The sequence below is a fragment of the Chrysemys picta genome, chromosome 2, assembly GCF_011386835.1.
Source record: "Chrysemys picta bellii isolate R12L10 chromosome 2, ASM1138683v2, whole genome shotgun sequence".
Classification (NCBI taxonomy): Eukaryota; Metazoa; Chordata; order Testudines; family Emydidae; genus Chrysemys; species Chrysemys picta.
In genome coordinates, this window is record NC_088792.1 from 81,713,451 (window position 1) to 81,732,668 (window position 19,218).

Consider the following 19,218-nt stretch of genomic DNA (forward strand, 5'->3'; position numbering starts at 1 on the left):
GTCAGTGCAACTTTAATGTTTCTCTAACACAGTTTGGCACATCTAATGTTACATACAGTTCCTGTTCAGCTAACTTGTTCTGGGATGACCTTTCCAGTTACCACAGTACGATTATAGGATAACACTGTCTTGGGCCAAATGCTGATCACATGAGCAAGATGAGCAGGACTCGAACCCTTACAGCACTCATTACTCAGTGTCTAAAAGTGTGTTCTGTGCATAGTTGTGCTGCAGTTACATTCTCCGAAGAGATTGTTCTTTGGCAGCATTTTTTGCTGGAAAGGAGAAAAATCAGTTGGAATTTTACAGCTTAAATATTCTGTGTTTTTGATGTTGTTGTTGTAAAAATTACTTTACAATACAGCATGTTGTCATGGATTTCCTTGGGAACTCTGTAATCTCTTTCAAGGAGAGAGAGTAGAAGCTAAATAAAGATATAGTTGAAGACCCTATTAAGAGAAATCAGTTTAACAAAGGGATGTGGAGTAGGACGGCCCCCACTCAGGGAGCCCTTCTGCAGCAGGGTGCTGCAGCTACCTCAGTTTCTCCTTGGAATCCATTTGTGCATAGGAACATTGTCTCTCAGCAGCAAATTCAAACCCTTTATATTAATAAAAGGGTCACAGTCCACAGATCCCTCATAGTAAAACAGTTCTTCTCAAACCCCCAAAGTTAAACAAGGTTACAACGCAGCAGCTCCTCAATCCCATGCAAAGGTCACCGTTCCCCAGTCACCCAGCCAAGAGTCACTAACCACTCTGTGCCAGTTCCTTTAGCCCCTGTTCCAGGGCCCCACTCTCCAGGGCATCTACCAGAGTGTTCCAAGACCCGCAACTCTTTTCCCATAGCCCCAAGGCAGGTGGTCTGGGACAGAACTCTCCAGTGTTCCACTGAGCCAGGCTTCCCTTCTGAGAGTCCTACCCCTGCTCAGGGAACGTCCCTCCAGGACAACCCCCTTGTTTTGGGCTCTGCTTCCTGCAGCCCTCCACTCAGGCTTGCTGCAAGGGGGCTTCCCCTAGTATTCTACTCTCACAGGCCTCTCTGCCTGTGACCTCTACCCCTGGGATCCACCCTCCAGCATCAACCCTTCTTGCTTTGGGCTCAGTTCTCCCAACCAGCAGGTTTTCCCCCTTCTTCGCAGGGGCTTCTGCATGAGCTCTCCTTTAGCGCCACAGAATTCCCCAGCTCTGCCCCTTTTCCCCTCTCCCTTTACATAATAACTCCTAGCTTGTGTTACATTACATCAGTGGAAAGAGAACCATTTCAGAATAGAATAAGATGCCTGGTGTCACTGATTCCCAGTTTCAGCATGCAGTCCTTGACCCCCTCCATTGAAGTCAATGGGAATTCTGTTCAAGCAGACACTGAAGGACAGGGCCCATCACTTTGTAAGGAGTAGCTAGTGTTTGGAAACACTCAATGTAGCATTTTTGTTTTGAGAATTATTCTCAATCCGTACTTCTGCTTGGAAAAACTAGAGTATGCAGTGCCTTGTTTTTGGACACGCATTTGAAGTCTCACCGGTTTTCTACTGAATTAACTGTGTGTCAAATGAAATGCTCCAGATCACACAAGCTGGCTGACTCTGAGATTTGGAACACTCCAGCCCCTAATAGAGGGCAAAACTTCAGTGTGGAGGTGCCAAGTCAGAGCCCAGCGCAAAGACAGCCAGAACCCAAGTTCATCGCTGAAGTTGGGAAATTGGAGGTTTCTGTGGAGGTTTTCAGGGTCACTGAGGTTTGTCACGCTGGAGAATGTACAAAATTGCTGTTGGTTGTGGGTGGCTTAGGGGTCGAATGTCTGACACTTGGGAATGAATGTAATTTTCTCTGAATTCCTGACGTGAACACAATTGTACAGTATTCAAAGAAACTGTTTTAAGGTAAAACTCACCACTTGCCTTCTGCACTAAATCCTTTTATTATTGTTCTGTCTAGATGGACGATACTGGATTCTTCCAGATATTAAATATTAATCAAGAGGATGACTATGAGCCATTCTTAGAAACATTTCGGCGCTGCACTCTTTGTTATGGTAAGATCCATCTGTATTAGAGAAAAAAACACTATTTAGTGCTGCCTGGCAAAAAGCATGAGAGACTGGCAAAAGCATTTAGACAGACATTTGTGTTTCAAATAACCACAGCTGAATTTTCTGGCTTTATTTCTTCTTCACAAGTTAATCCCTAAAAGGAGGGAACTTTCCAATGAGTAGCATGTTGATCATGATTTACAACCAACTGCTTATCTCCACTATCTGTGCTGCCAAGTTTTTCTTAGGAGGAAATGTACTCGAATGCATAAAAATGAGGGCTGTCGATTAATTGCAGTTAACTCACGTAATTAACTCAAAAAAATTAATTGCGATTAATCACAACAATAGAATACCAATTGAAATTCATTAAATATTTTGGATGTTTTTCTACATTTTAAAATATTTGATTTCAATTTACAATACAGAAGACGGTGTATAGTGCTCACTTTATATTATTATTACAAATATTTGCACTGTAAAAATGATAAAAGAAATAGTATTTCTTAATTCACCTCATACAAGTACTATAGTGCAATCTTTATCGCAAAAGTACAACTTTCAAATGTAGGTGTCTGTTTTTTTTGATTGTTTGTTTTGTTTTTTGTTACATAACTGCACTCAAAAACAAAACCATGTAAAAGGAGAGAATGCTTCCCTCTTATTTACAATGTCACCTGGAAGTGAGAACAGATGTTCGCATGTCACTGTTGTAGCTGGCATTGCAAGGTATTCACGTGCCCGATATGCTAAACATTCGTATGCACCTTCATGCTTTGGCCACCATTCCAGAAGACATGCTTCCATACTGATAATATACCATACCATGCTGATGATGGGTTCTGCTCGATAACAATCCAAAGCAGTGCCGGCCAACGCATGTTCATTTTCATGATCTGAGGCAGATGCCACCAGCAGAAGGTTGATTTTCTTTTTTGGTGGTTCGAGTTCTGTAGTTTCCGCAACAAAGCGTTGCTCTTTTAAGACATCTGAAAGCATGCTCCATACCTTGTTCCTCTCAGATTTTGGAAGGCACTTCAGATTCTTAAACCTTGGGTCGAGTGCTGTAGCTATTGTCTATCTAAATACCTGCAGGTTTTCGGACCATAATGTACGTACATGAAATAAGCTGGGGTACCCTTAGGGGGTGAAAGGGAAGACTTAGACTGTCCCCCACCCATTTTCCAATCACACACTCAAAAAGGGGAAGGATGCCCTGTCCGTGCTAGCGGCTCATAAACTAAGGATCTCTCCCTACAGGGTATTCACACAGGAGAGACTAACGAGGATATCCATGACCTCCTACACCTCTCTTCAGCAAAGAGCGTCGGCTAATCTCAGAGAGAAAGCGCCGCTTACTCTGTTGCATCCAGTGAGATGGTCAGACTGTCAGTGGCTCACACAGAGAGGAAAAGGGGAGGGAAGATGGGTTCACACACTCCTAGACCCAGGTAGCCTCCTCACCGGACGATGCCAGGCCGAGTCAACCTACGTGGGTCGGATCCCCTAAAAGATCCTCTAGTTACCGGGCTTGCGTTAGAGTAGTTCTGGTCACGAGCCAAAAGACTTCGCAGAGTACTCTGGGCGTCTTCCGGTAACACTCAATTCACACTGTGCACACACACATACAGACCACACACACACCAAGGCCTTATACCAGGTACTATTCCCAAGTACCTCGATGCATCACTTGAGGCGGTAAAAACCCCTCTTGAGGCAGTAACAACCCCTCAACACAGGTGCAAACCCTATGCACCTAGCATATGCTTACAGGGGGCGGCAAACAATTCCCCTATTACGCCGCTCAGCATCTGACCTTGCTGCACAGTCAATAAGTTCGGATGGCGTGAGCCCAGCAGGGGCAGACGGCCCCACGGACAGTCCTCCTCCGACACCCCAATAGAGATTTCAAAAGGTCTCTTACCTCTATTGTGGCGCCATGGGGTTCGAAGGGGAACGATCCGTAGCAGCTGCCGTTGCCTCAGTGGGCGTTGCCATCCCGGACGAGCCCCCAAATTGTCGGAGAAAAACTGAGTTCTCACTATTTTGTTTAGGTACAGCAAGTCAGAAGCTTTATTAACTCTCACAATGTGCAGAGGAGAGAGCTAAGCAGGTCTCTCCCTGGCAACTAATTACATGCAAGCATTTATACCTTTCATTCACAGAAATAATGGGGGACAGACAGCTGCATTTAATCTCTTTGACATCACATCTCTCAATTGTTTTGACTCCTGCCAACATGCAATATTTTCTATACCTTATCTTTACAAGGTCTCCTACACCTTATCTATACATACCAGGTCATGATGACTTATTACACAGTTCTTCCTCACCCTCCTCACACATTCCTCGCTTCTATAAATCTCGCGTTATCAGGGTTATCAGGGTCACAGCTAGCTTGACTCTTGCTAACAAAGACTGTCTCTTGCTAACGAGGCCTGACTCTTGCTAACAACCGTCATGCATTGCAGTTCCCTTCTGTCAGTTCTTTTCTCTGCTTCCACACTATCTTTAGAAATCTCACATTGGTACCTTCTTTGCGTTTTTTGTGAAATCTGCAGTGAAAGTGTTGTTAAAATGAATAACATGTGCTGGGTCATCATCCGAGACTGCTATTACATGAAATACATAGCAGAATGTGGGTAAAACAGAGCAGGAGACATACAGTTCCCCCCCCCACACACACACAAGAAGTTCAGTCACAAATTTAATTAACAAATTGGTTTTTTTAATGAGTGTCATCAGCATGGAAGCATGTCCTCTAGAATGGTGGCCGAAGCATGAAGGGGCATACAAATGTTTAGCATATCTGGCACGTAAATACCTTGCAACACCAGCTACAACAGTGCCATGAGAACGCATGTTCACTTTCAGTTGACATTGTAAATAAGAAGAGGGCAGCATTCTCTCCTGTAAATGTAAACAAACTTGTTTGTCTTAGCGATTGTCTGAACAAGAAGTAGGACTGAGTGGACTTGTAGGCTCTGAAGTTTTACATTGTTTTTGAGTGCAGTTATGTAACCAAAAAAATCTACATTTGTTAGTTGCACTTTAATAACAAAGAGATTGCACTACAGTACTTGAACGAGGTAAACTGAAAAATACTATTTCATTTATCATTTTTACAGTGCAAATATTTGTAAACAACTAATATACACCGATTTAAATTATAACACAAAATACAATATATATGAAAATATAGAAAAACATCCACAATATTTAATAAATTTCAATTGATATTCTATTGTTTAACAGTGCGACTAAAACTGCGATTAATCGCGATTAATTTTTTTTGAGTCAATCTCATGAGTTAACTGTGATTAATCAACAGCCCTAGTAATAAGGGCTAATCTTGGAAGGAGAGGATTATTTCACAGGATCAGACCCTTAGCATTCTGATTTTAATTATACATAACTTTCACAGATGTAGAAGATTGTTGTTAATACTTTAAGTTTAGGCTCTTTAATCCTCTCCGGAACTGAGAGTTCAGACGCCGTTTCTTTTGTCACACTTTCAGTTTCTTAGAGAGAGAAGTATAAACTAATTTTCTGTTAATTTGCAGACAAATGTAAACCAGATGAGTTTTGTGAACGCCGCGGATTCCGATCACCACCGGCATATGTGGATGCTGCTTTCATTTTGGATAGTTCACAGAAAATGAGTGGTGCCGAATTTGAGAACGTGAAAAACTTCTTGAGCAGAGTACTTGATAACTTTAACATTTCCTCTGAGCCAGAGACTTCTTCCGCAGGTGATAGGGTGGCTGTGGTGAGCCATGCTCCACCAGGTTTCAAACCCCGAATGGGGCGGAACCCTGTAAAGAAAGAATTTGACTTTGTCACCTACAAGAAGAGACAGTTAATGAAAAGACATATCCAAGAATCTGTTCGACAGCTGAATGGAGCAGCTGCTCTTGGCCATGCCATACAGTGGACAATTGATAATGTTTTCTTAACTGCACCCCACTCCAGACAACACAAGGCTATTATTGTTATATCTGCTGGAGAAACAAGTCAGTGGGACAAAGACACATTAAAGGAGGCATCTCTGAGAGCCAAGTGCCAAGGATATGCTCTGTTTGTAATTTCATTAGGACATGTATATAACGACATGGAATTGGAAGAGATGGCTAGTATTCCCCTGGAACAACATTTGATTCAGCTGGGCAGAGTTCATAAGCCTGAACTTGAATATGTAGTGAGGTTTATGAAACCATTTGTGCATCTCCTCAGGCGTAAGTTATTATATTAATGCTGTTTCATTGTTCTTCAGTGAACGTCCAGCAACTTATGAAAGAGGTTAGGTTGATAACCTTGGACGCTAGTCTTCCATAGATTCACAAATGTGTTTAGCATGGAGTTTTCAATGCAGGTTTCCCATTCCAAAGTCCCTTAGTTCTGTCCTTAGTAGATCAAGTTAAATACTTAAGGGGTAAAAGAGTGGTTTAAGTCCATGCTTGTTCGTTCCTAGGGCTGTCTAATAAGACTATCAACACCGGTGATCTCAATAGGTTTTATGATGGGAAATCTCTCTACTAGGAATTGAACTAAGGCCACCAACCTTATTTCACATAGACCACCTAACAACTATCAGATGGCAGTGACTTTAGGTCACTTCTAGCTTTTGCCACAGATTGGACCAGTGACCTAGGTTGAGAGCTTGATATCCTATTATCAGTTCCCTGGGCCTTCCATTTATTCAATAAACAGAAAAAATGCTGACCTAGTAGTAGATCAACACAGTGATATGTCAGAAAAGTTGTTGTGATCTTGGATCACTTGACTACACATCAGAAGAACCTGCAGATGGGGGATGTATTTAGTACAATCTATGCTGCTTACGCATCGCAGCAGCCCTTGCAGACTCATTGATGGAATGATACTGGAGGAGACTACAGAGCATAATTGGACTATCATCGTGAAGTCATCACCTTAACATAGACACATTTGAATTATTTTTAGATCCCTAGGCAAAAGTAAGCCTTTGAGAACGGCTGAATTGCAAGGGTGAGAGAACTAATGTACTATAAACTAATCATAGCTTCTAATGGCCTTATGGTGTGAATGTGTCTAAAAAATGGTGCCTATGCAAAAAGAAACAGAAGGTATTTAAAATGAGTTTGCCAATAGGCTCTCATCTCAGGGGCTGCATGTGCCCCCATGCCACTCTTCTGATTCTACTTCTCTCTCTCTTTCAAGTCAGCATTTTAAAACTGTACGGGGAGGATGGGCAGAGCTGAGATGAGGAGGTGTTATGATAGAAAGCGTTAATGGCAGCCATCAAATAGTCCTTTGATTTGTACACAATTACAGAGGCGCTTGAAGCTGCTAGGTCTACAACTAGATGCCAGGGGCTACATGTCATTCCCCCCATCCCCCTTCTGATTTTTTCCCCTTTCTGATTTTCACCAAAATCAGTAGGACTCTGCCCATTGTTGCCTTGATAAATCCATGGAGGATAGGTCCATCAATGGCTATTAGCCAGGATGAGCAGGGATGGTGTCCCTAGCCTCTGTTTACCAGAGGCTGGGAGTGGGTGGCAGGGAATGGATCACTTGATGATTACCTGTTCTGTTCATTCCCCCTGGGGCACCTGGCATTGGCCACTGCTGGAAGATAGGATACTGGGCTAGATAGACCTTTGGTCTGACCCAGTATGGCCGTTCTTATGTCTAGACCATTTCCTGAGATTTTTGGAATCGCTTGGCTGTGACATCCAAAAGTTTGTGTTCCATCCAAACAGAAATACCATCAAGCTGAGTATAAGCCCTTGCAAGCTCTGCCAGTAATTTGTCTTACTGCTTTCAGTATTTAGTACAACCCTGCTGGGTGAATGAAGATACGTGGGGGCAGAAGAGGAAAAGTTGAGTGAAAACTATTTCAAATTGCATTGAGTTGGTACATTTTGTTACTATGTCTTGTTTTCTTGACAGGTGCAAGCAACAAATATCCACCAGTAGAGCTCAAGAGAATTTGTACTGGAGCTCGCTCTCAGAAACCAGAATTTGCACTAAGGGGCCAACATGTGTGAGTCCAGACACTTATTTTATCATGACTTGTTTTGACATGTGGGCAAACTGATGAGAGCGCCTAGTTCTCCTGGGTAGGGATTCCTATCAAAGGCCCTGAACCTGCAAACGCTCACAGACATGCTTCACTTTATGCATGTGAGTAGTTGTGTTGGGCAGTAATTTCATGTTCTGCCATCAAAATTATCAGTCGTTTAAAAAAAATTAAACTATAGAATTGCAACAAAGATTTAAAAACGTTTTCATTAAAACCAGATACAAAATTCTCCTCCTGCCTGATTTCCGCTTGTCCTGCAGAGCTCATTTGTGCAAAGCACCACCTGCCCCAACACCGGTGGTTGATTGTTTGGGGAGTACGTATTGTTCCAGATCTTAGGGCTTGTCCACATGAACTTTTAGTTTGCAGCAGGCTGTGGTGTAAATCTGACCTTCACTAGCCCGCTATTCACTGTCTGTGTAGACCTTGCTGATGCACACTAACAGTTCCTTAGCGTGCTTTTAGCTACTCTTTCAGTGCACTAGCGAACTGTTAGTACACAGCAGCAGGGTCTACACAGATACCTACTGCAGGGCAGGGTAGATTCATACCCCTGCTTGCTACAAATGGTGAAGACGAGCCCTTATTGAAATCTGAATACCTCTTCCCTGAGATGTTCAAGTCTTAACTCAACCTAAGGAAAAGGGCAGACATTGAAACAGAGGACGTTAGCTAATACTAGCTATTTTTGAGTCGTCCTGCCAGGCCAAAATGTTTCCTGTTCTTTTATCCCCAGTGCTATCCTAGATGAGGATTGGTCAGGAGGTGATGCCAGAGCTGAAGCTGAATACGCTGTTTCTGGGCATGCAACACTAATGTTCCAGGATGACATAAGCAATGGTCCTCTAAACACCAATGGTTTTGCCAGCAGTACACATCAATCCTTGGTAACTACCGACATAATGGAGAATGCTACCAAAACACACGGAAGGAAAGATAACGTGCGTGATGCCTGATGTAAGGAAAGGAAGGGGGATGTCTGCTTAAACCTCACTGAGCAGGGTGGACAGTTTAACCTTTGGAACCCTATGGATGACTTCACACCTCCTTAGAAAATTGAGCTGAGGGAAAGGAGCCAAATATACCAGCCCTTCTCAGTCTCCTCCTCCTCCTCTTCCTGCCATCAACCTAACCTCTTCTCTGCCCTCTGTAGAATCACTGATTCAGCACCAGCATGACAGGAAGAGGGCTCCTACACAAGCAGGCAGAATTTCCTGTTGCCACTTACCTTCTCCGTCAGTTAGCCTCCAAGCACAGAGCTGTTTCAAGGCTCCAGGCCCATTCTAAGCTACCTTCAGCTACACATGATCCTCTTAGTCGACCTCCTGTGGCTGTTTCCCAACATGAGGTGGGACAGCCTCTTATGTGGTTCGACCATGGCCTCCTCTTACCCCAAACCCAAATATTCTCTGAAACAAGCACCCTCAGTAAAATATTAAGACCTGGTCCACCTGAACTGTTGTGACCCTTCAGAATGAACTAATATTAAGGATGTGAACATGATCGTGTTCAAATAATACTATGCAAGAATGCCTACGCTCATGTATTATAAACACAATTAGGAATTTGGTTGGATCTGCAGCCACTACAGTTTACTGGTCATCCGCACATTCTGTTCTCAGAATTCTGCGAAGGGAGTGGCATACAAAGGCTCATGGATAAATATTATGGTAGTTAAAAGAAGTGGAAATAAAAATAGTCTTGTAAAATATCTAGCAAATTGAAAAGCAAATGGCTAGCATTCACTACTGCTTTCCAGTTCCCTTCACTACAATGTTTAGCACTTACACAGCATGTTTCATCTGCAGGCCTAAAATGTTCTAGAGGAGTAAAGACTGTGATCTCCTGTTAATGGATAGGGAAACAGAAGCCCAAAGAGGTTAAGGCTCCCACTTTCAAACTTGGCTGCCTGAAGTTAAGCACATAAATAAGCTTCATTTCAGTGTTAGTACACAGATGTGTAAAAATGAACAGCATATGTATACAGTGGCTCATTGCATTTTAACTGGTATGTTAAGTACTTTGAGCAGGTAGTGAGCCTATCAAACTATCCTTCCCATACTATAGCATTGTTAGTTACGCATGGAGTAAACTCTTGAACCTAGAATTATGATGTGTCAATTGTGGAAAAGAAGAGATATTGGTTAAATGTATCTTTTTATTCCAAAAAGGAAAATTTAAACCAAATTACTACTGAAGTCTCTAGGGATATAAACCACTGGCTTTAGTGGGATCAGGCTTTGAATATCAGTGCACTCCAAGGAACAAAAGTCCCATTTCTCAAACTCTTATGACCCGGCCTAAGTGACTCTTCACAGTAGTAAGCATGCCTGATTATCATTGTTCAAAGCTTCAGACCTCAAATTCTTTCAAATAAAAATGTTCACAATTTAGACCAGTTTTTTGGTTCACAGAGTAGTATAAAAAATTTATTTTTCTGACTTTTAAGACGACACCTGAGAATTACATTTTTGTAGGAAAAAGGTACTGCTGCGTGAGTGAGTTGAGTGCACAAACAACTGTACCTTGAGATTAGGAATTGAAATGAGATTTGCTGAAATTGTCAGTGTTGTCTGGCAACACAAATCTGTTAGATGAGCCAAGATTCAGATCCTCATGTCCCACCGACTAGCACTGTTGAAGTCAACAAAACTTCTCATAAAAGTATGAAACGCATAATTTGGGGCTACAGTACAAAATACCATACATTATTTCTGAGAGCAACATGCACATATTGTATATAGGGTTCAGATCTGCTTAGTGGTTTCACCCTTCTAGTTTTGAAGTTGCCATGCTTGCCTCACATTTTGTTTTGTTTTTAAATGTCTTTCACCAATTAGAGGTTACAGCTAGTTTTTAAAAGTATGGGGACAGTTGTAAAATGTACCTTCTATCACTATGCTGGCATCATACTGAGCTTTTTAATGCAGGTTATGCAACATGTCATGGTACCAATTAAACTATCTGCCTGAAACTTCAGATGATGTCTTGTTTCATGTGATCATACTAGCTAAAACTAATACTCAGTGCTATTCCCATCAAATCTTCTGTATTAAGAACAAGACAGGATGCAGTGATCATGACGGGAGATCCTTGTTCCTTTACAAGTCATTAGTTACATGCAAGAGACAAAATTGTCTGCTCATGATGTACCAAAAACTCCCTGCTGCCGGGATATAAAAATCATCTGTTTTGAGCAAGAAAAATACATGTATAATGGAATAAGAAAACATTACCCATCACTCATTTACACGTTCATTAGAGCAGGAGAGAGTGGGGGGGGGAGTAGCAAGAAGTGCTTTAAAAGTATTTTCCCCCCCTGCACAGTACCATTGGGCTTTCAATCCTCTCTTATACAACATGCTCAAATAAATATGACATTGGCCTGCAAGTGTGACACAGTAAAGCAGAAGCCTGGCAGGTTTCAAGGTTCAGCACACCATAGACGTAAAGGGACAACAGATATTGCAGACAAAAGCTACTGTACAAGTAAGCTCAAATGGAGTTTATTCTCTAGTATTAACTGTATATTTATCAGAGTATACATGGACATTAGTGCAACAAATTCTTTCACTCTTCTTCCAGACTCAATGTAAAAAAAGTCAGACTTCATAAATACTGTCTATGTAGGGGTCAGCAGCTTTCATTATGTTTATAATCCGCAACATAATATTTCAAACTATTTTCTTACAGGTTCCCGAAGAATAGTATGGTTACCATGAGGCTAAATACAATTTCTTCATAAACTGCTTCTGCGTGTTACTTTCAGAAAGTGCTACAGAAACCAAGCAGCTGTAATAAAATAACTCAAAGGGCCTTTAAACAAGCTTTAATAACCATAGTGATTGATGTATGGTCACCTTCATATTCTTCAAAATCAGTATAATACTATTTTTTGTTACAAATATATACATACTATATATTAGTGCAACTTTTACTTCCACACTTTAACAATTCCATCTCTTGATGCAGTTACTATAAACCCTTGAGTAGTCTGGAAAGTAGCAATATCTGTGATGATATCATGGTGTCCGACTGGTAGAGACTCTGGTCCGCGACGAGGGGTCTCATCTGTGGGGCCCATCTTCTGCTTATTTTGAATTTCCTGTTTGAGAGTGGAAGTATTAAAATAAAACAAGTCTCCAAAATTACATAAATTTAAAAGATGATGTTTCATACTCTGGCAAACTAGAACGACCATTAAAAAAACCAACATAAGTTGTCTTTTGCCAGAAGTTCTCCTCCTATTCTAAAGAGGGTGGAGGTAAGAGCCCTTTTCACTCAAAATCTAGCTTCTTGAGTCTGCACTGGAGTCATAATTCTGTATTAGTGATAAGGACATAACACTGGTGTGCCAAATTCAATATTACAACTTCAGTAAAGGAAAAGCTAAAAAGAGAAAATATATGCATAGTTGTCCTCATGGAAAAATCCTATAGAAAAGATTAGTTCATCTAGAATGTTTAAACTAACAGTTCTGTAGCAGGGATATCATTTATGTTAAACTTTATAGAAAGGATATATTAAAATTCTACAGATTTTTATAATAATCTCCAGGGAATCCAACCAGTTTTGTCCTAATTGTATAGGACTTTTTCATAAGGGAAAACTCTACCAAAAAAACAAAAACAAAAAAAAAACAAAAAAAAACCACCCTTGGCAACTGATTTTACATATTAAGGAAATATGTAAAAATGCCTCCTTAGTAGAAGTTTCTGAAATAGCATTTATTCAGTTAAATAATCAATAAAAAACATTACAAAGTCATATTTAAACATCAGTAAAGCTGCAAGTGCCAGAGGTCACTTTGAGGGACACATTAATCGCAGCAGAATTCTGAAATGAAAACATTCCTGTACTTTTCTGATGTGATTTAAGTTGTGCTCCAACTGTTTTTAATTATCCCATAAGGAATAAATAGTGTACTTACAGCATTGCATAAATAACTGATACAGTACTCAACTTCTAACTACAGGACAAATCCCACACTACCTGGGTAACAGCCTGCAGTGGAAATGCCTCAGTGACCAGCAAGCCAAAATTGTTAAATCTCTGAGTTTCAGGATCACAAAAGTCATCCCAAGGTATCAGGGTCCCCCTACTGAATACTATTAGGCGGCATTGTTTGTCAAAAGCAAGCACTTTTTGTTTTTAAACATTATTTAAATGTAACTTGCTAAGAGACTGAAATTCTTGATCCAGAGAAGAGGTAAGGCACAGGTGCCAGCAATGAAAGCTTCCCTACCATCATACTGGTGTAATTTGAACTCTGGCCTAGAGGAGCCAGAGAAACAAAAACAAAACAGAGCAGGATACCTGAACCACCTCTGTGCCTTCAATTATCTTCCTGTTGTAGGATACAGATGGGCAAGTAGCACTTCCTGCAACAATGTACGATCTCTCAGGGTAAGCCATTTCCCAAAACCTAAGAGACAGAGGAAAAAACAAACAAAAACAAAACACACACAACCCAAAAAATCCAAACAAACATGATGATAAATGCTTAATGCTGCTTAAACCTCAATGCGATTGTGTAAGAGCCTTCTTGCCCTTAAGGTAAAATTCAGTTAGCCCAGACTTTACAGAAGCATTGAACGGAAGAGTTATAGGTTATAAATATGGAAAATCAAAGTTAATATCACATTTGCTCACAAGGCATCGCTAACTGCTGCTTCCAGCACAGCATATCAAACACTTACAAAAGGTGGGTAATTATTTCAGTTTTCAGATGGGAAAAGTGAGATGCGGGAAGTTAAAAACACTGTCCTGATATAACAGGCAGCAGCAATGAGGAATAGAACAGAGAGCACAGACCTCTTGACTCCATGGAAAAAGCTAGCATTCAATTGCACAAATGTCTAACCTTCCACTATGCGGGGGTGCTTTAGTAGTAGGGGTTTTACTCATTAGATTTTTTAAAACCCATCACATCTTTAAAGAGATTCCTCAGACTATTCTTACCTTATTTTCATGTCTGAACCTGCAGTCAGTAAAATGGGATTTCCATCTGCAGGACTACAGTATATTCCATGAACACTGTGAGGCGAAGGCTAATGGGGGAAGATGCAAACATGTTACTATCTCCAAAAACATTCTTGTACTAAATTACTAATTTATGTTGCCATGCTTCACAAAACAAGACGGGCATCCTGTACAATAGTGACTCAATTACTAACAGGCACCTTATTTGTAAAAAGTTGGCTTTTGTTTCATGACAAGCATGAAGTGTGGTGTTTTGGTGTCTTGGTAAGTGGTCAAATCTTAAATATATAGAGGTAAAAGTCATTTGTCTTTTTGTTCCTGTTCACAAAGCAATGCAAGAGAATCTAACGCTTCCTACACTTCAAATGAGAGATGACAAAAAATTCTCTGACATTTCCATAGGGACGTTCTCAGCTAAGTAAAATTAGAGTAATTATCTCTTACAGAATTGGGTAAAATTGGGTAAAAGTTGAAAAGCACAAAGATACACACATAAAGCCTTGATGTCCTGGCAAGGTTACAGGAACCAGCACAACAGACTGCCAGTTAACTGAATCACAAAAGTCTCAGTTATGAAAAGCTATAATTACATAGGAGATACAAGGTGGATGAAGTAATATCTTTTATTGGACCACCTTGTCGCTCAAATTATCCTGGGATCAACATGGCTACAACAACACTGCAAAAACATCATTACACAGGGGTATTTCAGAGCCCAACAGCGAAGGTAACCTAGGATTTTTATTCAGGGGAGATAGGTCATTTAACCAAGTACAGCGTATATTGCAATATGAATGTTTAACATTTATTGGGGGGCTTAGTGATATTTTTTACTTGAAGGGTTTTATTTTGTTTCTTCTGCACTCACTGCTAGATATGGATGTGCCTCTGACTTATGAGCAACAGTGGAAAAAGCACATGTGTATTGCTCCATATGAAGGTATATTTTCCCTATTTAATACTAACTGCTAAACAGTGGTGGGTTTACTCTGTAAAGGGAAAGTGCAATAGAACAGAGGTATTGTGATCACAGGAATAACATTTAAAGGTCATTAAGTTATGAACAGACCCAAACACAATACTATGAATTTGCTATTTGGGGAAAGATCTTTACAGTTAAATCACAGCACAGATGGTTGCTTAGTTTGTTTTGTGAAAAAATAGGGTGACCAAGCATACCAGTGGGTGTGTTAAGTATCATTAACTCCTCCTCTACAATAGATGAAGCAGCAAGGGGAATCGGCAACATACCCTACTCCAAACTACCTGGTCCCAAGGTCACTTCGCAAAACGCACTACAGCTACACAAAGGGGTCCAATCCCAGCTACTGAATCTAAGAAGTTTAATAAGGAAGAAACCCTTAACTAAAAATCCAGACAATTGAAATCAACTAATTCCCTGGAGCCCGCAGTTGCCTTATATTGTATCTTTCGTTTCTGCAGGATCCTAGCCTTTTTTTGAAAGTTGATTTCATTTGACAGCAAAACACGATTTAAGTTGCCCAAGCTGAGCACATGCTGAGAAACTACAGAAACAAAGGCAGGAACCAAACACACAGGCAAAAATACTGAAGTGCTGTTTGGAGGCTGAGGAAATTCTAAGGAAAACGATAAAGACAGTAATGGGAAAGGAAAAAGGAAGCCAGACCTGTAATTCTGAAAGAGGAGGTGCGCTGCTGGCCCACAAAGTGAAGCGCCTGTCTCCGGTTTCCATATCCCACATGGAGACTTCATTATTGCCTTGAACAGCTACAGGAAAGACATTGCCAACACGGTTACAACTAAACCAGATGACTTGGCTTTCTATTGACAGAGGCTAAGTGTACAATACATTTGGCTTGTTCTCCTTGGAGAACATGTCAGCCTCACTCTATTAGTAAGTTCTGAACATATTTTGTTGTTTTCATCTCTACAGTGGCGGCTCCACTATGGTTAAAAAGGACCCTAAACCTCACTTTAAGGTAGTTTTGTTTTAAACTCTCCGTTATTTCCTATATCCTCTTGAAAACATATAATCGTATCACTTACTTCCTGGGACTGTAAATGGTAGTTTGCCTACACAGGTATCAGAGGCAGTTCAGCACTCTGGCTAGGGAACTCAGAGCACATCCTTCCCTTCCACTTGTCAGATGAATTCTAAGTCTATAGAAATTCTTGTAGACTATTATGGCCCTGATCCAGCAAAGCACTCATGACATACTTTACTTTAAGCATGTGAATACCTCTGTTTAAATTCAAGGGATCTACTCCCATACTTAAAAGGCAAGCACATGAATGAATCCTTTGCTGGATCAGAGTCCACCAGGACAAACTTAGCTATTTCTGTACCTCCCAGGGGGGAGGACTTGCACTGTTTGTGCATGTTTCCCACAAGTGAAAGGCTTTCAAAGAGATGTTTAAAATCCAGATATCATCCATTAACATAAAATAGGTGACATTTAAGGAGTAAGTTTACTTAAACTCTGAACCCCAAATTTAAAAATATTTTAATTTGCACTGGGTGAAAGAAACTTTAAATTTTATTCTCACTATACTGCAACCCTGTATGCTCTGTTACTGCACAGTATTTTAAGCATAAAAAAAAATCTCATTACAGGAATGGGCTGCTGCACCATTACTTAAAATATTTGCAGTATTATTGCAGAGTACTACAATTCTGTGTATATAAGAATAAAACAACTGCAAGTGTTTGCAGTAAGTGTCTTGGGAGATTTGCAAAGGCACAAATGAGTTTAGTTCAACGGGATTTGGACACTGGACTATCCTTCATACCTCTGAAAATCTTCCCTAATCTGGGACAACTCCTGACCCCAATGAAGCCAATAGCAAAACTCCCACGGTCTTTAATGGGGTCAGGATTTCACCTCCTGTCTTTTAAGCAAATTCCCCCTAAGCAACAATATGTGGCAAGCAGTGTGCTGGGCTCGTAACCTCTTGAGAGTTGGACTATCCAGGAACACAAAAGTCTAGAGATTATAGTTTTCATCAGCGGATAACACTGTATTTTTTTTTAAGTCATTACAAGGCACAGAGGCAGAATCCAACTATGACCCTCACCTGCTGAGCAGAAGCAAGTCTGCAGAATCAAGCATTCAGTGCAACAGAAAGTGAAGAACAAGCCTTAATCACAATCTTCAGCAATAAGGTGGTAAGTAAGATATCTGTTTTACCTGCAATTACCCATGACTGAGAGAGGGGATGCATCAGCAGGCGTCTGATACGAGCCCTGGAAGGATGGCAATGGCTGGAGATGGGTAACTGGAACCTCATGTCCCAGCATGCCATGGTACCATTGCTTGTACCTGGTGAGAGAGATTTATTTGTTGTCAGAGGGACTGTTGCACCAGTTTTTTAATCTACAGCCTTTCTTTCTGTTCCTAAGGGCTGGTCCACACTAACCCCCCAGTTCGAACTAAGATACGCAATTTCAGCTACGTAAATAACGTAGCTGCAGTCGAAGTACCTTAGTTCGAACTACAAGGTGCTTACCGCGGGTCCACACGCGGCAGGCAGGCTCCCCCGTCGACTCCGCGTACTCCTCTCGCGGAGCAGGAGTACCGGCGTCGACGGCGAGCGCTTCCATGATTGATTTATCGCGTCTAGACAAGACGCGATAAATCAATTCCAGAAGATTGATTGCTTACCGCCGAACCCGGAGGTAAGTATAGACATACCCTAAGGCAAAGGGACTGCAGTCTTGATTAAGTATACAATAGAATACTTACTGCAAAGAAATCTGCTCTTTAAAAGTTCTCTTTCCCCTTTTGGAAGCAAGAGTATCTGGAGCCATGCACTCTATAAGGGACAGCTTTAATTACATAGTTATTTTAAAGGAACTTCACTAAGTCTAACCAATACAATGAGAATGAATAATAATTAAACTTACCAATACATAGCCAGCACTGGTGTATGTCCACAGCAAATGAGGTTATGAGACCTAGCCTCAAATCATGTTTTAATGTCCAAGCATTACTAGTGGATCGCAGGTCCCATCCAACTAGGGAACCATTCACAGTGGCATAAGCCAGCACTGACTGTGCTCCCGAATTGAAGTGATGCATATCTACCACACACCCATCATCCTTCTGGTCTAGCAACCTGGATAAATAAAGCAAATCAGAAACAAGACCAATATTATCCATCTAAATGTTTCTTTAACACTCCCCCAGACTGAAGATACTTTACTGCCATCCTCATGTTTTCATTCACACTGCCTCCTGAGTCCTGACCTTTCTGCAATGAACATCTTCCCTATTTCTCCTCCAAATTCACTTCTCCTGCAAGGCCTACATATCTTAATCAGCCCAATAAAATGCTCTCAGCACATCTTTAAAAATCACAACTACAGCACTGACTTATGGGTCTCCCAGCATGTCTGATATTTGTTCAGATTGTGAGGGCAGGAACTGTACATGTCTTTGTTTTTTGTACAGTATTATTACAGTGCTGACAGCATAACTGATAGTCATCTAGAGCTTATGCAAATAAGCATGTATTTCATACAGAGATGCAATATATACAAGGATGAAAATTAATCTCTAATTTATAAAAGATGGAACATTGATCACACTTGGGTTATTTTATTTATTAAATTAATCCCAATTCAGAGGTTGACATTTGAGACACAACGTTGAGTTTACAGATCAGACAAAAAACTACATTCAGTGAATTTTTAACCTGGACTGCTAGAATTTAGGAGACGCAACCTAATGTGGGACTTGTAGTCACCCCTCATCTAAGGATCAGAAGTAACAGAATCATAAATAATATGAAGCAATACTAAATATTTAAGACAAACTCTCTCATATGGCAGAGATGTAGCAAAGGCCAAAATCACCTCCCACCCTTCCACAGTTTACACACCCTATTCATCCCTACACCCAAGTAAAAGCCTGGAAGAATCACTTATAGGTCTGCAGCAAAACCACATGGCATATATTTGCAAACACGATGTAAAACTTTAAAAGCTTTATAAATTGTAATGTTTTCCAATATTCCTTCCATAAAGACCTGAAATAACTTTATGAGAAAAGTAAATGTCATTACCATTTTGCACAGAGGGAAATAGGAATAGGAAGTTTGGTGAAGAACTCACGATCAAAAGCATGTTAGTGACAGTGCTGGGTATATAACCCATAT

General features: G+C 40.8%; 2 protein-coding genes across 2 annotated transcripts in view; one reads left to right on the forward strand and one right to left on the reverse strand.

The window, feature by feature from the left end:
* Window positions 1–11,071, forward strand: part of LOC101953884 (collagen alpha-6(VI) chain) — a 298,199-nt gene extending 287,128 nt beyond the window's left edge. The window contains exons 33-36 of the mRNA XM_065583599.1: window positions 1,938–2,034; window positions 5,595–6,266; window positions 7,965–8,058; window positions 8,834–11,071. Of these exons, the coding sequence (XP_065439671.1) occupies window positions 1,938–2,034; window positions 5,595–6,266; window positions 7,965–8,058; window positions 8,834–9,053 (1,083 nt within the window). The 3' untranslated portion in view covers window positions 9,054–11,071. The remainder of the gene's footprint in view (window positions 1–1,937; window positions 2,035–5,594; window positions 6,267–7,964; window positions 8,059–8,833) is intronic.
* A 516-nt stretch (window positions 11,072–11,587) lies between these two features.
* Window positions 11,588–19,218, reverse strand: part of PIK3R4 (phosphoinositide-3-kinase regulatory subunit 4) — a 32,913-nt gene continuing 25,282 nt past the window's right edge. The window contains exons 15-20 of the mRNA XM_005278661.5: window positions 17,966–18,177; window positions 17,250–17,381; window positions 15,728–15,828; window positions 14,059–14,147; window positions 13,414–13,522; window positions 11,588–12,202 (exon numbers count right to left, since the gene is read on the reverse strand). Of these exons, the coding sequence (XP_005278718.1) occupies window positions 12,032–12,202; window positions 13,414–13,522; window positions 14,059–14,147; window positions 15,728–15,828; window positions 17,250–17,381; window positions 17,966–18,177 (814 nt within the window). The 3' untranslated portion in view covers window positions 11,588–12,031. The remainder of the gene's footprint in view (window positions 12,203–13,413; window positions 13,523–14,058; window positions 14,148–15,727; window positions 15,829–17,249; window positions 17,382–17,965; window positions 18,178–19,218) is intronic.